The 16,485-nt window shown below is 36.9% G+C and overlaps 2 protein-coding genes and 1 pseudogene across 2 annotated transcripts; 2 read left to right on the top strand and 1 right to left on the bottom strand.

Annotated features, from left to right (window-relative positions):
- Nucleotides 1-1,658: 1,658 nt before the first annotated feature.
- On the top strand, nt 1,659-6,374 carry LOC107831094 (alpha/beta hydrolase domain-containing protein WAV2). Its single transcript, XM_016658819.2, has 8 exons — nt 1,659-2,086; nt 3,006-3,041; nt 3,180-3,258; nt 3,367-3,421; nt 3,505-3,621; nt 4,068-4,232; nt 4,972-5,233; nt 5,886-6,374. Exons 1-8 carry the CDS (start codon nt 1,849-1,851, stop codon nt 5,909-5,911), a joined length of 978 nt encoding a protein of 325 aa, XP_016514305.2. The 5' UTR covers nt 1,659-1,848; the 3' UTR covers nt 5,912-6,374.
- Nucleotides 6,375-7,337: 963 nt separating this feature from the next.
- LOC107831095 (PHD finger protein ALFIN-LIKE 4-like) lies at nt 7,338-11,535 on the top strand. Its single transcript, XM_016658820.2, has 5 exons — nt 7,338-7,572; nt 7,736-7,768; nt 8,933-9,161; nt 9,627-9,762; nt 11,042-11,535. The coding sequence occupies exons 1-5, from the start codon at nt 7,476-7,478 to the stop codon at nt 11,285-11,287; spliced, it is 741 nt and encodes a 246-aa protein (XP_016514306.1). The 5' UTR covers nt 7,338-7,475; the 3' UTR covers nt 11,288-11,535.
- Nucleotides 11,536-12,552: 1,017 nt separating this feature from the next.
- Nucleotides 12,553-16,254, bottom strand: LOC107831096 (protein PLASTID MOVEMENT IMPAIRED 1-RELATED 1-like; annotated as a pseudogene).
- Between the last annotated feature and the right edge of the window lie 231 nt (nt 16,255-16,485).

Raw genomic sequence — 16,485 nt, 5'->3', positions numbered from 1 at the left:
ATGGGATTCAATGCCAATTTTAGTTGGTCTATTAATTAATAAGAACAAGTAACATAAGAGAATTCGTAAAGAACTTTCTAGTTCTTTAATATTTACCCATGTGAATTCTCTTTTATTTTTGTACATCATACTTAAATTAACATGGCTAAACCAATTATGCCAACTGAATAAATTATCAATATTGATAAATTTCAGGTTTACACCATGACGTGTGCAATTATGAATAAACTCCAAGTTTATTATGATATGGGTTTTTATATTAATAAATTTTTACTTTATTGTGACATTTTTTGTTTGTATAGTACAAACTGGAAAATAAAGCGGATAGCTTTTCACATATATATTACCCCACCACAAGTAGTAGTAATAGAATATATTAAATCTTTCCTTTATTTATAGTCTCAATATAATCATCCGCTTTCGCGTAAACTTTGGAAACTGAATAAGTTTCTTTGAGACTTACTACGACACAACAAATTGACATGATAATCAATTGTATTCCTCCAAAATAGTAATAGTTGGCTCTTCTAGAACTCTCAATTAATTTGGTACTACCACATATTCACCAGCATCCTTTGATAATCTCATTACCAAAGTATTTTGGCGTATAATAGGTACGTGACCAATGACCTTTCATGCCATAATAATGTCAGTATTTTCTTATTCATCTCAAACCTCCTTCTAGAGGTGAGTGTGGTATATTCACTACCACTAGTACGTTCATATTCTTTCAAGACTGAATATGTATTCATAAATCACATGTTGTCACATTCACATCATGAATGGATAATAATCATCTATTTGTGCTTTACGAAATCTCATGTCAAATTGATGACAAACATTACTTTCACATAGTGAGATTATTTTGAGAATCCTTATTGTTCTCATTACCATAATGATGACATATAATTTTGTCTATTGTCACGTCCACATCTATTGATACTTTCACTGTAATAATTTTGTCTTCTTTCAGACTTATTACATATTGCTACTACATTCTCTTAAGGAAACGAGAATGAAGTAAATTCATTGGGACGAGTTTCCAATTCTTTGCCCACAATCATACGTAAATTTGATCATGACAAGATATAGAAATTTTACCACTTCAAGTGGTTATAATTTCTTGCAAACTCTATTAGTGTTATAATCAAAATTTATTGTCTTTGCTTGTATTAAAAATCAAATTATATAATTTCAAGAATTTAAAAGAGAAAATAAGGTAAAATACATACCTTAAATCTAGAATTTAATCCCGAAAGAAGTTCATGAAACAGTTGACAATCATTATGCTCAATCCCAAAGCTTCTACTCAATTAGTTAAAGACTCGTGCTGATAACGTGTTATAAAACAATAAAAGAAGAATATTGCAGAGAAAAGTAGAGAGAGAATTCTTCTTGATTTGGGATGATTTACAATGGAATAGAACCCCTAATAGAGGAAAAGTGACTAAGCCACCAAGTAGCAAACCTTAAAATATCTCTAAAATATAGATATTTAGCTTAAATAAAATTCTATTTATAATAGATTTTTGTTATATGTATTAACCCAAAGTAAAATAAAATCAAGCACTCGTACAAGGAAGAGACGGCGACGTCGTTTCGCTGTAGAAAACTATAGGCGCATTTTTTTTATGAGGTGTATAGTGTACGGTACATACGAGTAAACCGTCTTTGGTTCAAGTAGGAATTGTGAAGAATTTAACTCTTAACTCTCTCATCCTCGCCATTTTCCTCCTCCAATTCGCTCTCTGTTACTGTACTATTGTTTCGATTACGCACATACACATCTGTATCTACAGTCAATTTTGGAGAAAACCAAAAGCTTGAGGAATCAGAGGCGAAAAAGAAATGGTGTCGTACGTAAGCTTGTTGCTGTACGGAGTGGGAGGGATAGTGGTGGCGGGGATGGCAATACTGGTTGCATTTCAGGAAAAACTTGTGTACGTGCCGGTGTTGCCTGGACTCACAAAGTCATATCCAATTACTCCGGCTAGGCTTCGGCTGCTTTACGAAGATGTATGGCTCAGATCTTCTGATGGAGTTCGCCTTCATGCTTGGTTCATTAAGCTTTTCCCTGACTGTAGAGGTCCGCTCTCTTTTAAAATCATTTTTCGGCTTTTGCGATGTATAGGTTTAGTGAGATTTGCATTCGATCTAATTATACTGAAATATTCGAGGAATAGGGCGTTATTTAGCTTGAATTTGTGATTTTGAAGTAAGTGCTGGTGGATTATACGAAAAAAAAAAAATCGAAATTGCTTCTGAATTTGGTGATTTTTTTTAATACCTAATTTCAGTTATACAACCATTTTTTAAAGGTTTTGACCTGAATTGTTGTGCGAGAACTTTGTTAAACTGATCTGGGAGTTACTTTGACCAAATAAGCATGGTTGATGTGATTGTTTGATTTGCTCGTCAATTTCTGTGGCGAGACTTCATATTGGAGGGTTTTGCTTAGTGATTAACTCTTTGGATAATTTGATTATGCAAATGAGCTAAAATTTCCATATAAAATGATTATTTCTGTGTCCAAGAGTAAAGAATTTTAGTTATCTATGGCTGCATATAGTTCTGCTAAAATGTAGTGGTGGCGAACGGCTAGAATACTGCTACAGATGGACAGCAACATCTAGTCATCTACTACCTAAAGTTAAAAATCCTCATTGTAAATTAGTGTGTATGATAGTGTTATTCTGTTGCCAAGCCAGGAAGTATGGATGTGATGACAGGATGTGCTAGTTAGCCATTTGTCACTGGAATAAAATAACCTAAATACAAATATACGATACAACATTCACCTTCGAACTCCATAAATCAGTAGCTCATTTGTGCATTCAAACTAAAATATCTACAGTACTTTTAGCAACCTAGTTGGAGATGTTCCCGCTTTCTGATAAAGGAAGCGATGTTGTAAGCATTTTGCATTATCTGGATGTGTTGTCTACTCGTTATTAGTTTTTGATTGCTGATTCAATTTAAGCTGAGATAGCATTTCGCATATGCAGGTCCAACTATCATCTTTTTCCAAGAAAATGCAGGAAGTATCCTTTTGTTATAAGGTCTTATTGAATGATTTACCGACTTTGTTTCCATATTCCTTTTCTTGATTGACCTTTTGCACTTTATGTCGTATAAGTCAACCCTATCTCGTTTGGTTATCCTTTACTAGTTAATTGCAGATATCGCACACCGTCTTGAAATGGTTCGCATAATGTTACAACGTCTTCAATGCAATGTTTTTATGCTTTCATATCGAGGGTATAAGTCTCTTCCCTGTATTTATCAGTTTCCTGTCTGTGCTTTGCTTTGACAATGCTGGTGTCCTTTTTTTCTTTTTTAATTTCTAATATTTTTGTTGTAACAAAGTTATGGAGCCAGTGATGGATACCCTTCTCAACACGGGATCATAAAGGATGCTCAGGTTTGTTAGTTTCCCCACATCCATAGATTTTTACCTAAGATCTATAGATGAAATTACATAGTTATGCTTGTCTCTTTCAAAAGGCTGCACTGGATCATTTAGTTCAGAGGACTGATATTGACACATCAAGAATAGTAGTCTTTGGAAGGTCACTTGGAGGAGCTGTTGGATCTGTTCTTACCAAAAACAATCCTGACAAGGTATTGTAGCAAAAGAAATAGTAGTCTACTCTTCTACTGAATCTTTATCGGTATTAGAAATCACATTACCTCCACATGCCAAGTAACGTTATTTTGGGGTGTGGCACAAAATTTCCCTTTCCTTAATATAGCTTCATGGTCTGATGTGAATAACACATCTAGATTCTGGTAATTCTATTGTTATTCTTCAGTTGATCCAGTTTCTTAGACGATTAATTTTTGAGGTGTTTTTGCTGCCGATTATGTATAGTTGATTAAGCATGTATCTTGATCAAGCTGTGCTTAAGAATAGAATCCTCGTCATTTTGTTTTGTGGAATCTCTATGCGCCACCTTTTTGTTACTTTCTTCTGTCTGAGTTTTATTCCATAGTTTAAACTGCTGAAGGTGTTTATAACTTGTACATGTTTTTGACATTTATGTCCTAGTTGTCTTTTACTATTGTAGGTTGCTGGGCTCATATTGGAGAATACTTTCACCTCTATCCTGGATATGGCTGGAGTTCTCTTGCCATTCTTGAAGTGGGTCATTGGGGGAAGTGGTTCAAAGGGTCTCAAACTTCTTAACTTTGTTGTTCGATCTCCATGGAATACCATTGATGTCATTGGTGAGGTGAGGGTGCATCTTTAAAACTCTCTTTCTCTCTTCCATTATAATTGACTTGAGTTGGTTTTCCATAGAAGTAAAGTCTTTGAATTTATAGTTCTGTTATTCTATTGAGCTTACTAGAGGTAGAGAAAGTTGTGAAGATGTCACTCAAGTTTGCGAAGTTTATATAAGTTAAATTCTTGGAGGGATAAAAATTACGTTTTAGCAAATAGTTTATCACTTTTAAGATTATCTGAAACAGAACTAAGTAATCTAAATTGGAGAGATTTCATGGTTTATCTAATAGCAGACTTTTTTAATGTGACAACCTTGATAAGACATTTCAGATGCTTTTTTCTCTATATGATTAATTTCTTTGAAAAAGAACTTTATCTTCCGACATATTTGTTTGCTATGAAATGCACGTGAATCGCATGTCAGTCATATTTTTATTTTTCATTGATGTGATGCAAATGACGTAGCTGTTCAGAGATCTAGTTACCATCCTTTCCAATGGCATGTGTTGATAACAATGCATTTTGCGGTTCTTATTGACCATGAATCTGTGTATTATAGTAGCCTGAACCATCTTGGATTTTTTTTTGAACTTGTGAAATAACTTTTCGTCTGCTTGCCTTTTATTTATCATTATTATTGAGTTGCTAGAAGCGGCTGAAATTGTGTTTCTGCCTTTGTTTTCCTCGTTATGTTCACAAGTTCACTCAGACTTCAGGCTCATACTTGCTGATGCTTTTGAGTGCAGATCAGGCAACCAATCCTCTTCCTATCTGGATTACAAGATGAGATGGTTCCACCAGTCCACATGCAGATGTTATATGCAAAGGCAGCTGCACGCAACAGGCAATGCTTATTTGTGGAATTTCCTAACGGGATGCACATGGATACCTGGTTGGCAGGTGGTGATCACTATTGGAGGACAATTCAGCAATTTTTGGAAGAAACTGTTCGAAAGAAGGAGGATGATGAATCAAAGGAAGATGAGGAATTGTCCTCTAAGCAAAATGGTTAGTTGCAGATTCACCTGCTACTATTCTGCTATCTTCTCTGTAGGGTTTTGGGCATCTCAACTTTTCTCTAGGCAATTTTTCTGCATAGACATGGTTGATAAACCTTCTTGTGAGGGTTATGTTAAGTTAGAGTTGTATAGGCTGCAAGCTTCTTAAAAATACCTGAACCACAAACTCCTTTGAAACTCTCCTGGATAAAGTTTTCTCCCTTAAAGAAAGGGCTTGAGTATAATTGATTCCTCCCAACATCTGAAAGGTAAGTCTCCTATCTTTTGAGCCTAAGGAATATCTCTGTACCACCTTGTAATGTCCAAAATCTACTGTCTCGAAGATCTAGATAAAGTAAATTTGGAAAGGACTTCGGGAGCAACTATATCTGACGGGTATCTATAAATTCATAGAAGAGTAAATCCTATTATTTCTTCCAATGAAGCTCCTGTTATGTCTCCTTTCTAGTTTCTATACCTATAAGATTATCGGAGAAGTACCTTTTATAGGAGAAATGCTTGTTTCCTCGCCTAGTCATTTATCTTTACCTTGTGGATCATTGTTTATCAGTGCGTTGAATTTGCACGTTGAAAACTTACAATCTTTGCGAACATTCTTATGTAGACTAATTGCGACCTTTTGGTTTGTATATAATTTGCAGTATCTTCAGAATTTGTCGCAAGCTGAAATCTTGAGTTTCAGGCAGTTCAGATGTGACTTTGGATTCCAGGATTCAAATACATTTCTTTTGATGTTGCGGTGACCAAGAGCACTTTGTGATATCAAGGAACGAGAAGTGCATCCGTTCAAATTTATTCTTCTGAAAATATTTTTACAATCCTATTTTCAGAAGGCAGAAAGATGTGAATGGTCTTAATTTCTACTGCATCTCACTAACAATACTAGCGTCTTCAGATATAGGTCCGGCTGACTCGTGTTGTATGAATAAAGATTCAAACGTTTCAGTTGTTTGCAAAAACGTAAATGCCAACTCTACCACCCAGTTACAGGACGTCTAAATGGGTGACTCTTATTTTGGTGTGATGTATTTTCTTCGAACCGAGTTGTAATTGGTGAACTTCAGCCTATATCTTGTAGTATTCAATATGTTTGTATCCTTCTATTAGTTATTACCTTTTTTTCTGTCAAATTGCTGAGATGAAAATGCTTTTAGTGGGAAATTATTTCGTTCAACAGATTGATCAGCATATAGAAACGGAATGGAATTGAGAAACCTCGTCTCTTTGATTCTAGTAAACCTCGTCGTTGGTGGATGAATGCAAATGAGGCTTGGATATATAAGAACAAACATTTTCCCGAGAGTATTAATGGCACAAATATTTAATTAGTGTGTAATATCAAAAATTTAAAGTATGACAAATATTTTATGTTTTGACCTACGTTGCTGCGACTCCCTTAAAATGTCACTGGGTGTGTGTTGGATTTTCCAAAAGTAGTGTATATTTGGAGGATTCGATATGGGTGTTGCAGCTTCGTGTTACATAGGCTTTGACAGTGTATGGGTGCTGCAATTGTTTTGGAGAGTTCGCGCAACATAGGTTTTGACAGGGAGAATCCAATGAACAACAATGATTACTTAGGATCAACTTGTTTCGATATAGTTTGATTCATGATCGCATCTGCAAACCTTATTTCGTAGGCTTTAGAGGATGTTTTTCATTCTTCATTCGGTCCTTAGTAGTCTTTTCAAAGTCAACCTAATCGGTGACCTTTTTCAAGGCGCTAAAGATATAAAATTAGGTCCTATTAAAATAATTATATGTAAATTTTCATGATAAGCACTAAACTAAACTGTAATATAGTAAATTTAATAACTAACCTGATTAAACTTACCCCATTGTTTACATTAGCATTTCTCTTTTGGCCTTCTTCACTCTCATCTTATCCTTACGTAACTGAATTCCATTTAAACTATTGAATCCTCACGTCCGCCAATAAAATTATTCCACGTCAGCAAGAGCGCCACAGCACTGCTCCATACAAGAAATCCTCATTCAAATTTGTCTCTGTTTCCATTTCCACTTCGGTTCATTTACCACCTGTTGTACCTTCGCAGAGTTTTTTTATTTTTATTTTTACCAAAATCACCCTCCAAATTCAGTAATATTACGAGAATACCCTTCTTCCTTTCTTAGTACTACCACCTTTATATTCTTTTCGTGCTTAAAAAGTTCTTGAAAATACCGGAACTGAAACAGAGCAAAGTGACAGTCGACTGAGCAGTGTGGCAATGGAGGGCGGCGCACAGAACAATCCCCGTACCGTAGAGGAAGTTTTTAGGGATTTTAAAGGCCGTCGAGCTGGCATGATCAAAGCCCTTACCACTGGTAACGTACAACTATTTGGACTTACACACATTCCTTTTATTTTTCTTTTTTCGTTAAACCGACTAGCTTTCTTTGTTTTTATGCTCTAATTATTGAGCTTTTTTTTTTGGGTTTTGAGCTGTGCTACATTCTGATCATTCTGTTTGTTTTTTTGCTTTTGCAGATGTCGAGGAATTTTATCAGCAGTGTGACCCGGGTTAGTTATGGATCTTTTTACGTTCTTTTTTATGCACATTTTTTTTTCCTGTAAAAAATCGTGTACGCGATCGGCGATTGTCGTCCGTTGGGTTTATTTTTGCTTTGTGTGGTTGTACTTAGTTTTATTTGCTTTTGAATTTTGGTGGGTTTTGGGTTCTAATGTCATTTTGGCCTGCTCTTTTTTAGTAATAATTGCTTTTACGAAGAGTGAACGTGTGGAAACATGTGCTGTTCATTTATTAGATTGTTCAGATTAGTAAATTTCTACTGTTTGTGATGCTGACCCCAACGAGACATTTTTATTTTACATATTAAAAGGCATTATTATTCTGCTATTTCGGGAGTCTGGGTATTGGGTCTAAGGACAGAAGAAGAAGAAGAACTTTATTGCTCCTTTTCTCTTTTCAATTACTAGTATATATGGTATGTGTTTTACTGGGTTTTAACTGAGTAAAAAGTTTTTTACTGGTTAATCTCACATCCAATTCAAGATTTTAGAGTTTGATATGGTATTTTCTGCTTGCTTCTAGAGGTATCCATATTACTTCAAGAGCATTTTTGTCTCTATGTTTGTGTGCAATGTGAATTTATTGTGAGGAAAATCTCTTATTTTAGAGCACTGATTAAGCTTTTTGCCCACTTTGGAATTGCCATGTACTGGTTGGTTGGTCTTCACCTGGAGATGATGTGATTGATAACCACAGTGTTTCTGCTTAATACCCGTTGTCCCTTACGACTTGACTTAGCAATCAATCTTTCATTTTTGAAGTTTACATAGCTTGGAAGATATTGGTCCAACTTCATATATGGGCTTCGTTTTTGGCTTATTTTCTGTTGGATAACTTTTTGTTGCAGCTTGTTATCAACTTAAGTTTCAAATTGTTCATTTTATGTAGTCTAATTTATGGTTTCAGTAAACTCGCGTAGTTTTTCTTGATCAAATTTAACAAATTTCATGATTTTTTTTTGAAGTTAGTGCCTGATTTAGAGCCTCAAATGCATTTTGCATAATAAAGATATGGGCGATCAAATGTTTTGTTCTGCCTTTCTTGCATAAGTCCCTGTTTCTTATTGAACAAGTGTTTTTATGATTGAGATTAGATCATGCAAATTCTTTTCTTCTCAAAAGTTTCACATTTGTTCTATCTCGGAAACCTTGCAGAAAAGGAAAATCTCTGCCTTTATGGATTTCCAAGCGAGCAGTGGGAAGTCAATTTGCCCGCTGAGGAAGTGCCTCCTGAGCTGCCAGAGCCAGCATTAGGTATAAACTTTGCTAGAGATGGGATGCAAGAAAAGGACTGGTTGGCTCTAGTTGCTGTCCATAGTGATGCATGGTTACTCTCTGTTGCCTTCTATTTTGGCGCCAGATTTGGCTTTGATAAAACCGACAGGTAAACTATTCTATGACAACCTTTAATAAAACAGTTGGTTTGTAATTTCCTTCTGGTTTGCACTTTCCTTCTGGTTTGCTGTTTTTGTAGGCACCTTTCAAGTGAATTACTTGTGTATATTTTCTTTTTAATGATATCAGCTTTGTTTCTTTTGTTCAAATGTCAGCTTTCCAGTTACCTCTCCTTGCTATAATTAGTTTGCTTCAAATCATAAATAGTTGTGAACAGCATACAAAGCCTATGTTTTTTCTGTTAACTAAACAGTGTCACTTTGTAAAGCATTCTGGAAGTATGCTTATAAATTATAAACACCTTATCGGATGTCAAATCTTGGAGGAGAATAGTCCCAGGAGACATCTGTGTACTTGTAATGAAAAAAAAACAGTTTACTTCTTTGGTGCAGTAGTCTACTTAGTATGAAAAGTTTCAGCTCTTCGCTAAATCTTTGTGATTTCTTTAATCTAGGAAACGTCTATTCAACATGATAAATGATCTGCCAACAATATATGAAGTTGTTACTGGAGTGGCCAAGAAGCAAGTAAAGGATAGATCAACAATTTCAAATCACAGCAGCAACAAGTCGAAGTCAAATTCTAAAGCGGTATGGTTGGAAACCTCTTCTACCCCCCATACTTCTCCCTTACCCCAAAAAGATGCTCTTCTTGGATAACAGTAGTTGTGCAATGCTCTTTACAACAATTCTTTGGACAGTGTTTAATTGAAAATCCTTCAGCTTAGGACATTGCCAGTGAATACTTGCCTTGAAGTTTATGGTTGTGGACGAAAGATACAGTCCACTGATCAGCAAATAGGTCTTCTGTGATTTGAGCCATGGTTCTTTTTCCAGCATCCACACAGTTCTGAACAATTAATGTCTGTGATGACTCTCGAGGGTAGTAAGTAGCATATATTAGAGATGTCCTAGTGACTAGCTTGCTATTTTCATGCCATTTTAATAACATTGAGAGGTATGAAGCTGGAAACTGAGTCAAGCATTTGTCCAATTTTCTACTATAGAGGAAAATCCATCTTTCTTACCTGTTATAGTATTTAGGAGTTAAAACTGGCCTCGTAAGTTGATATATTGTTGATTTATCATATTCTTGTAGAATTGTTTACCTTGGTGTTTGATTTAGAAACAGAATAGACTTTGGTTTATACAATTCTGGGCAGGTCTGGAAGTGGTTGCCCACTTCTGGTTTGAGGAATGCTTAGTAGTCAGTTAAAGTGCTTTGAACTAAAGTAATTACAGTTGCGTTTTATGCTTAAGTTTGTTAGAAGAGGCTTTTGGGTGATTAGGGTAAAGACAATGCTGGAGTTTTTCGAAAGAGGTACAGTGTGAGGTAAAGGATGATACTCCTAATGAACGTTAGTGTTGTTTCTTTCTTCTTTGAATTTCTCTCATGTAATCTCTTCCAATGTTTCTTATGTCTATCTCAATTCTTGCAGCTGCTTGATAACTGACCTTTTGCATAGTAGGTTCTTAATCTAAAACCAGTTTGCGATTTTGGCACTTGAATTGTGCTACATTCTCACACTGTATATTTCTTTATCCTATGTTCGGCAAATTCAGTCAAACTGCTTGAAAAGGCTCCATTAGCCTTCTCTTCGTAAAAAATGAACGTGTGCCTTGTTGAAGTTGCTTGTGCTAAGTTCTGTCTTCTGGTCTCGGCACACTATCACTATGGCTCTGCTCAATGCACTAGGCCATGCTCCTCTTAGACTAAATTCAGTATCCAGCCACATGTAACCTGTATCATTATGCCTCTGATGTGATGACATCTTAGTTATAGATCCATGCTTCGTTGGCTTTCTCCATGCGTGGCCCATCATCTTACCACTAGAGATTGATTTTTTTATTTTTTTATTTTAAATCTCAGGGTAAATACTCAAAGGCCCATGTAAAAGATGAGGATGACGGACTTGATGAGGAAGAAGACGAGGAGCATGGTGATACTCTGTGTGGTGCATGCGGTGAAAACTATGCTTCAGATGAATTCTGGATTTGCTGTGACATATGTGAGAGGTGGTTCCATGGCAAGTGTGTGAAGATCACCCCGGCGAGGGCTGAGCATATAAAGCAGTACAAATGCCCTTCATGCAGCAACAAGAGGTCACGCCCCTGACATTCTGTAGGATGTGTGCTGAGTTCCACAACTTGTAATTGTTCATGTAGAACTCAGCTCACTGCACATATCAGCAAGGCATGTGTATTCAGAGTTCTGGTCTCTAACCTTTGTTTATCAGGATACTTTTTACTAGTTTAGTTCTCTTAAGGCACTCTTCTATTCAACTCTAAACTATTGGATATTTAGGGATTTTAATCTTATGGGATGCATCTTTCAGTATCAATGCTAACTAATACAGTTCATGTGCAGTATGTTATTGCAGCTATAGTTTATGTTTTTCAACTACATGGGTTTTCCTTGTTTGATCATAAGATGTATGCTTATTGATTTTGAACTCAAATAATTGATGATGTGTTTTAGAAATGACTGCCATGAGCAATATGCCTCTTCATGGTTACAGCTTGTGCTTCACCTAAGCCAAGGGTCTATCGGAATCAGTCTTTCTATCTTCACAAGGTAGGGTTAAGGCTGCGTACATATTACCCTCCCCAGACCCCATTTATGGGATTACACTGGGTTTGTTTGTTGTTTGTTGTTGTTGTTGTTGTTATGGTTACATCTTGCGATCTAGTTGACAAGTTACTGATTTGAATAAAACATTCCAATAAAGATTGAGTTATGAACTTAGCGGGCGCTGTGGGAAGTACGAGAGACCTGTGCTGGTCTCATAGTCAGCTTCATATATTGAACAGATATATTTTCTGCTTAATCTTACATGTTTTGAACTTATGATGTCTAACCTATTGTTTCCCCCATTAAGGTTTCTTACTGAAACCTTCTTTAGCATATTTGACCATTAGCATGAGTATTCAACTATGCTTTGTTTTCTGTCCTATATACACCACTGCTCTCACTATCTTTCCAGTATAGGGGTAAGGTTTGCGTATACACTATCCTCCTTAGACCCTACTTGTAGGATTTTACTGAGTTTGTTGTTGTTGATGTATATACACCACTACTCTCGCTTGGAAAAGAATCATCAATTGCAGTTAAAAAACAATGTCGTGAATAGACCTCTTCTATTGCGGTTAAAAACAATGTCGTGAATAGACCTCTTCTTTTACTGGGTCGTTGTTGTTGTATTGCGTTTGTCGAAATTGAAGTACACTAACCAGTTCAATTGAAACTAAGAAGCCACCTGAAAAGAATACAGAAAGAGGAAATATATCTTATGATTAGGAAGCACAAAGAAAATATATTTCCTCTTTTTTCATTTTAATCCTCTCACTTACGAAAAAAGGTAATACATTTCCTATCAATTCCTGGAACTGCCTTTAATATATTCAACCATCTCTGGATGTTCAATATGTATTAAGCTGCACTGTATATCATGCTTTTTTCATGGGAAGGGAGGAAAAATTTCAATCATATAAATAAAAAATCATGTTCTACAACACTGCTACCTCAATCTAATTTTTTCATTAGGAAAAATAACATTTGGATTTCTAATATGTGGATTTAATGCAGCTAATTCCTTCCATTTAGCCCCTGTACCATGGACCCGTGAAGAAATACTCCATAATGTTTCACCAGGCTGCACTGTAGTAGTAGTAGTAGTAGTTGCTAGAGCAGCAGCTGGTGCAGAAAATTTATTACTAGCTTTAGACTTCAGTAATGGATGCTTATTCTTCTTTCCCATTCCATTCGCGAGCAACCAACGAGATCCAGACTGTTGTTGAGTTGACGAACCCCATAATTTCTTTTTACCTTTCTCTGTCTTTAAACCAGCAACATGCACTTCAGTGATTTTGTACTGAGGAATTTGTTCTTCCTCAGGAATGTTAACTTCTTTGACCTCTGCAACAGAGTCCGTTTTGGGAGGCTTGTATTCATCATCATCGTCGTCTTCATTGCTGTTACTAACTTCAGAAACTGTGCTGTATATCTTAGGATTTAGGTGTTACAAACACTCTCTCCACCTGAACAAGAGCAAGCATAGGTGTACCAACTGGCTCATAGTTCCTTAAAGGATCACGAAGCTGCACCATTAGTGCCACCGTGAAGTTGTTTCCCAACAATCCACACTTCTTACCCTTGCCACGTCTCTTCTCTCCCTTGGACTTGCCACGAAACAAGTCAGTGCAAGTAGCATGATGGGCTGCGAGCAGTTTGGAGGTACGCTCGCTGATTTCATCTGCATCATCAATTTCTCCCGAGTCCAACCTCATCCATTCTTCAAGTGTGAGAGATAAGCCCATAAGCCCGTCAATGTCACCACCACCGTTGTCTTTAACGTCCAGTAGCCGCAATCCACCTGTTCCTCCCAAACCTACAGCTCCTCCAAAGTTGACCTTCTTTCCCTCAATGGCTGAAAACTCACCAATGGATTGCAGGCTTAAGTTAGAAGGCGCGTCCTCGTCTGACATGCCTGACTGTATTCTCAAACCCTCAATTGAAAGGGCTTCAATTTTATCCATTGCCAAAGGAGCGAGGTCCTCTAATGATACATATTCTGAGTCCCTGTCCGCGCCAACAGAATTTGACTCCAACTTACTGGACTTCGGTCTGTGCAATTTACCCTTTTTACTTTGAGTACCAGCCATATTTTGTCCAAACTCAAATTCATGCTGCAACAGATCTTGTCTGCAGTACGTAAGAGTCATATAAGACAACTTCTTAATACAAATAGTGTGTGCTAGATATGTGCATTTTCAAATATAAAACAAAATGTGAAAGGAAAAAAATCAAACCTCACAGTTCCGTCTAAGCTTGGTGCAGTTTCCCAGGCTATATGTTGCATTGTCTGTCCAGTAATATCTTCCAAAGGCATAAGTTTACTTGCTTGCATAGATAGCTTTTCAATTCCAATGGAGGCTAAATGCTGCAGTATGTCCATTATACCAGATCCCATTTCTGCAGGAACTACTACTGGACTTGATACCTGCATTATTAAACTCCCTCCACTCCTGGAATTCTTGAAAAGTGCGGGGTTCATCGACCTTAACAATCCTCCATTTTTAGTCTTAATGAAGGGTCCTGAGCCTTCTCCAAGAGGAGGCAATTGGTAAGTGTCCTCAGGAGGAACATCAATTGGGCTCCCAAATCCGCTTGAGCTCTTAGGAGGGGAATATTGAAATGCCCTCTCGTTCAAGCCCCATTCGCGCATCAAAGCCTCTGTCTCCAAGTCCTCCAACATCGAGGCCCTTGTTTTGTTATTACTTGCTTCGAGTTCTATCTTGGGCATCTCCTCCATATTAGATGAATAGTTAAAATCTTCAGAAATGCTCCTCCAATCAGGTCCACTTAAATCATCACAACCAAATTCTTGGTGATCAATATCCATATCAAGGTTAAACAAGGAACACCCACTGGCCAGAGTGTCCTTCTCAAATTGCCTCAACAGTCGTTCTCTTGGGGAATCAGGCTCACTTTCAGAACTCGGGGAAAATGGACTACGCTCTATCCCTAGCATATCCAGAAAATCACTAGCCACAGATTCGGCAACATGATCCAAGCTTAGGGATTCTTCCAAGTCTCCGTCATGATTTTTAACTTCATTTTCATCTTCTTGAGAATCCAATCCCTCATCTGCCAAGTCGGAGACACGCTTTAATGCAGACTCCACTTCTTTCATGATTGACTCTTTGGCAGATTCACCTGTCACGAAATTGCAGGCACTCACTGAAAGGTCTTCATTCTCAGTGTCTACTTCCTTGGCAAACGGTGCAAGCTGAGAAAGGTCTTCATTCTCAGGTTCAACATTCTCTTCCAAAGGACTATCACCAGTTTTCATGGTATCTTCTTCTGTTCCCTCCCATTCGTTTGAGGCAACTTCTACACCTTGCTCTCTTATAGAAACCTCACTTACGCCACCCACATTTTCAACATTTCCCTTCTCGGGCTCTGATAACAAGGCTAAGTCAGGTTTGAGGGTCTCCACATCATTACAGAAGACATCAATCTGTGGTTTGCAATCAACTGAAGCTTCCACTTTCTCTTCCTCGAGTTTCTGATACAGCACATTTACAGATACGGAAACTTCAGATGACGGAACTGGTAAAACCTCATGAAGATCTTTTATATTCTCTGCTGAACGTTGTGAAGTAGAAGATCGAGCAGGAAGGCTTCCCGTTCGTCTTATTGTACTCAGCTCATCACATTGCTCACATTGTTCCAAAAATTTTGCTGCATTTTCACTATTGCGCCTCAAGTTCTTCCCCTCGAGAAGAACCCTGTTACTGGGAAGAACCATGAAAGTGTTCCCAACTATGTGATACTCAAAACTGACATACAAGATTGCACCTTTAGCCTTACCTGCTAACCTGAAACTAGTCGTCCACTTCCCCGAGCTATTCTCCTCCAATTCATCCAATGAAAGAGGAAGCAACCTGGTAAGATCAACCCGATGCTTCCCCAAATCAAGCTCGGGAGTACCATATATCGAAGCATACAACAAGAAATGTTTCGCCTCATACTTTGCTGATTGATTGGGGCCATTCTTGCTACCAGATATAGAACAAGTATGAGTCAACTGTTCCTCAAACTCAGCTACCCCTTGAGAAACCACAACTGGACGAGTCGTCCACTCGCCATCTCTCCTCTTCCAATGCACAACAAGACAAAGATCATCAAACAATGTTGATAGTCCTTCAATGCAATGGACTTGAACTGAAAAGCAACAATTAAACTTTTTGGTCCTAACAGCCAGAGATTTTAGGCCTTTCCAACTCCAAATGGATTTCTTACTCTCCTTCTCTATTGAATCTTTACTATTTCCTTTATTCTTCAATTTTGAATCCAATAAATAGGTTTTATCCAAATATATAGCTTTATTTATAACCTCAATATCATTCAACAATTTCTCATTTCCAGAATTTGCACCAATTTTCTTCTTAGAATCCAATTTCGACATCATTCTTGTCAATGGAAGCTACAAAAAAATAACACAATCTTACAATTATACAAAAACCAAAATCACATAATACAATTCAAAATTCAAATTTCAAAATGGCTCCAGCTTAATAGAGATTTGCCTGCTAAAGCATTTACCTTAGAAAAAAGAGAACTTTCTTCAGGCAAAAGAGAGGTTAATAGAGGAAAATTAATTAATTCATAGGTTCGATCGCCATTTCATCTTATAATGGAGCATCAAATTCGACTGCAAAATTTTGAATATTTTTTTTAAAAAAAAAGTACAATATTTAACATAAAGAAATGAATTTGACGAAGAAAAATTAGGAATGAATTTTCTTACA

This window comes from Nicotiana tabacum, chromosome 10, assembly GCF_000715075.1.
Source record: "Nicotiana tabacum cultivar K326 chromosome 10, ASM71507v2, whole genome shotgun sequence".
In the NCBI taxonomy this organism is placed as follows: Eukaryota; Viridiplantae; Streptophyta; class Magnoliopsida; order Solanales; family Solanaceae; genus Nicotiana; species Nicotiana tabacum.
The sequence above is the reverse complement of the archived record's forward strand: the minus strand, read 5'-3'. Positions and strand labels throughout refer to the sequence as shown.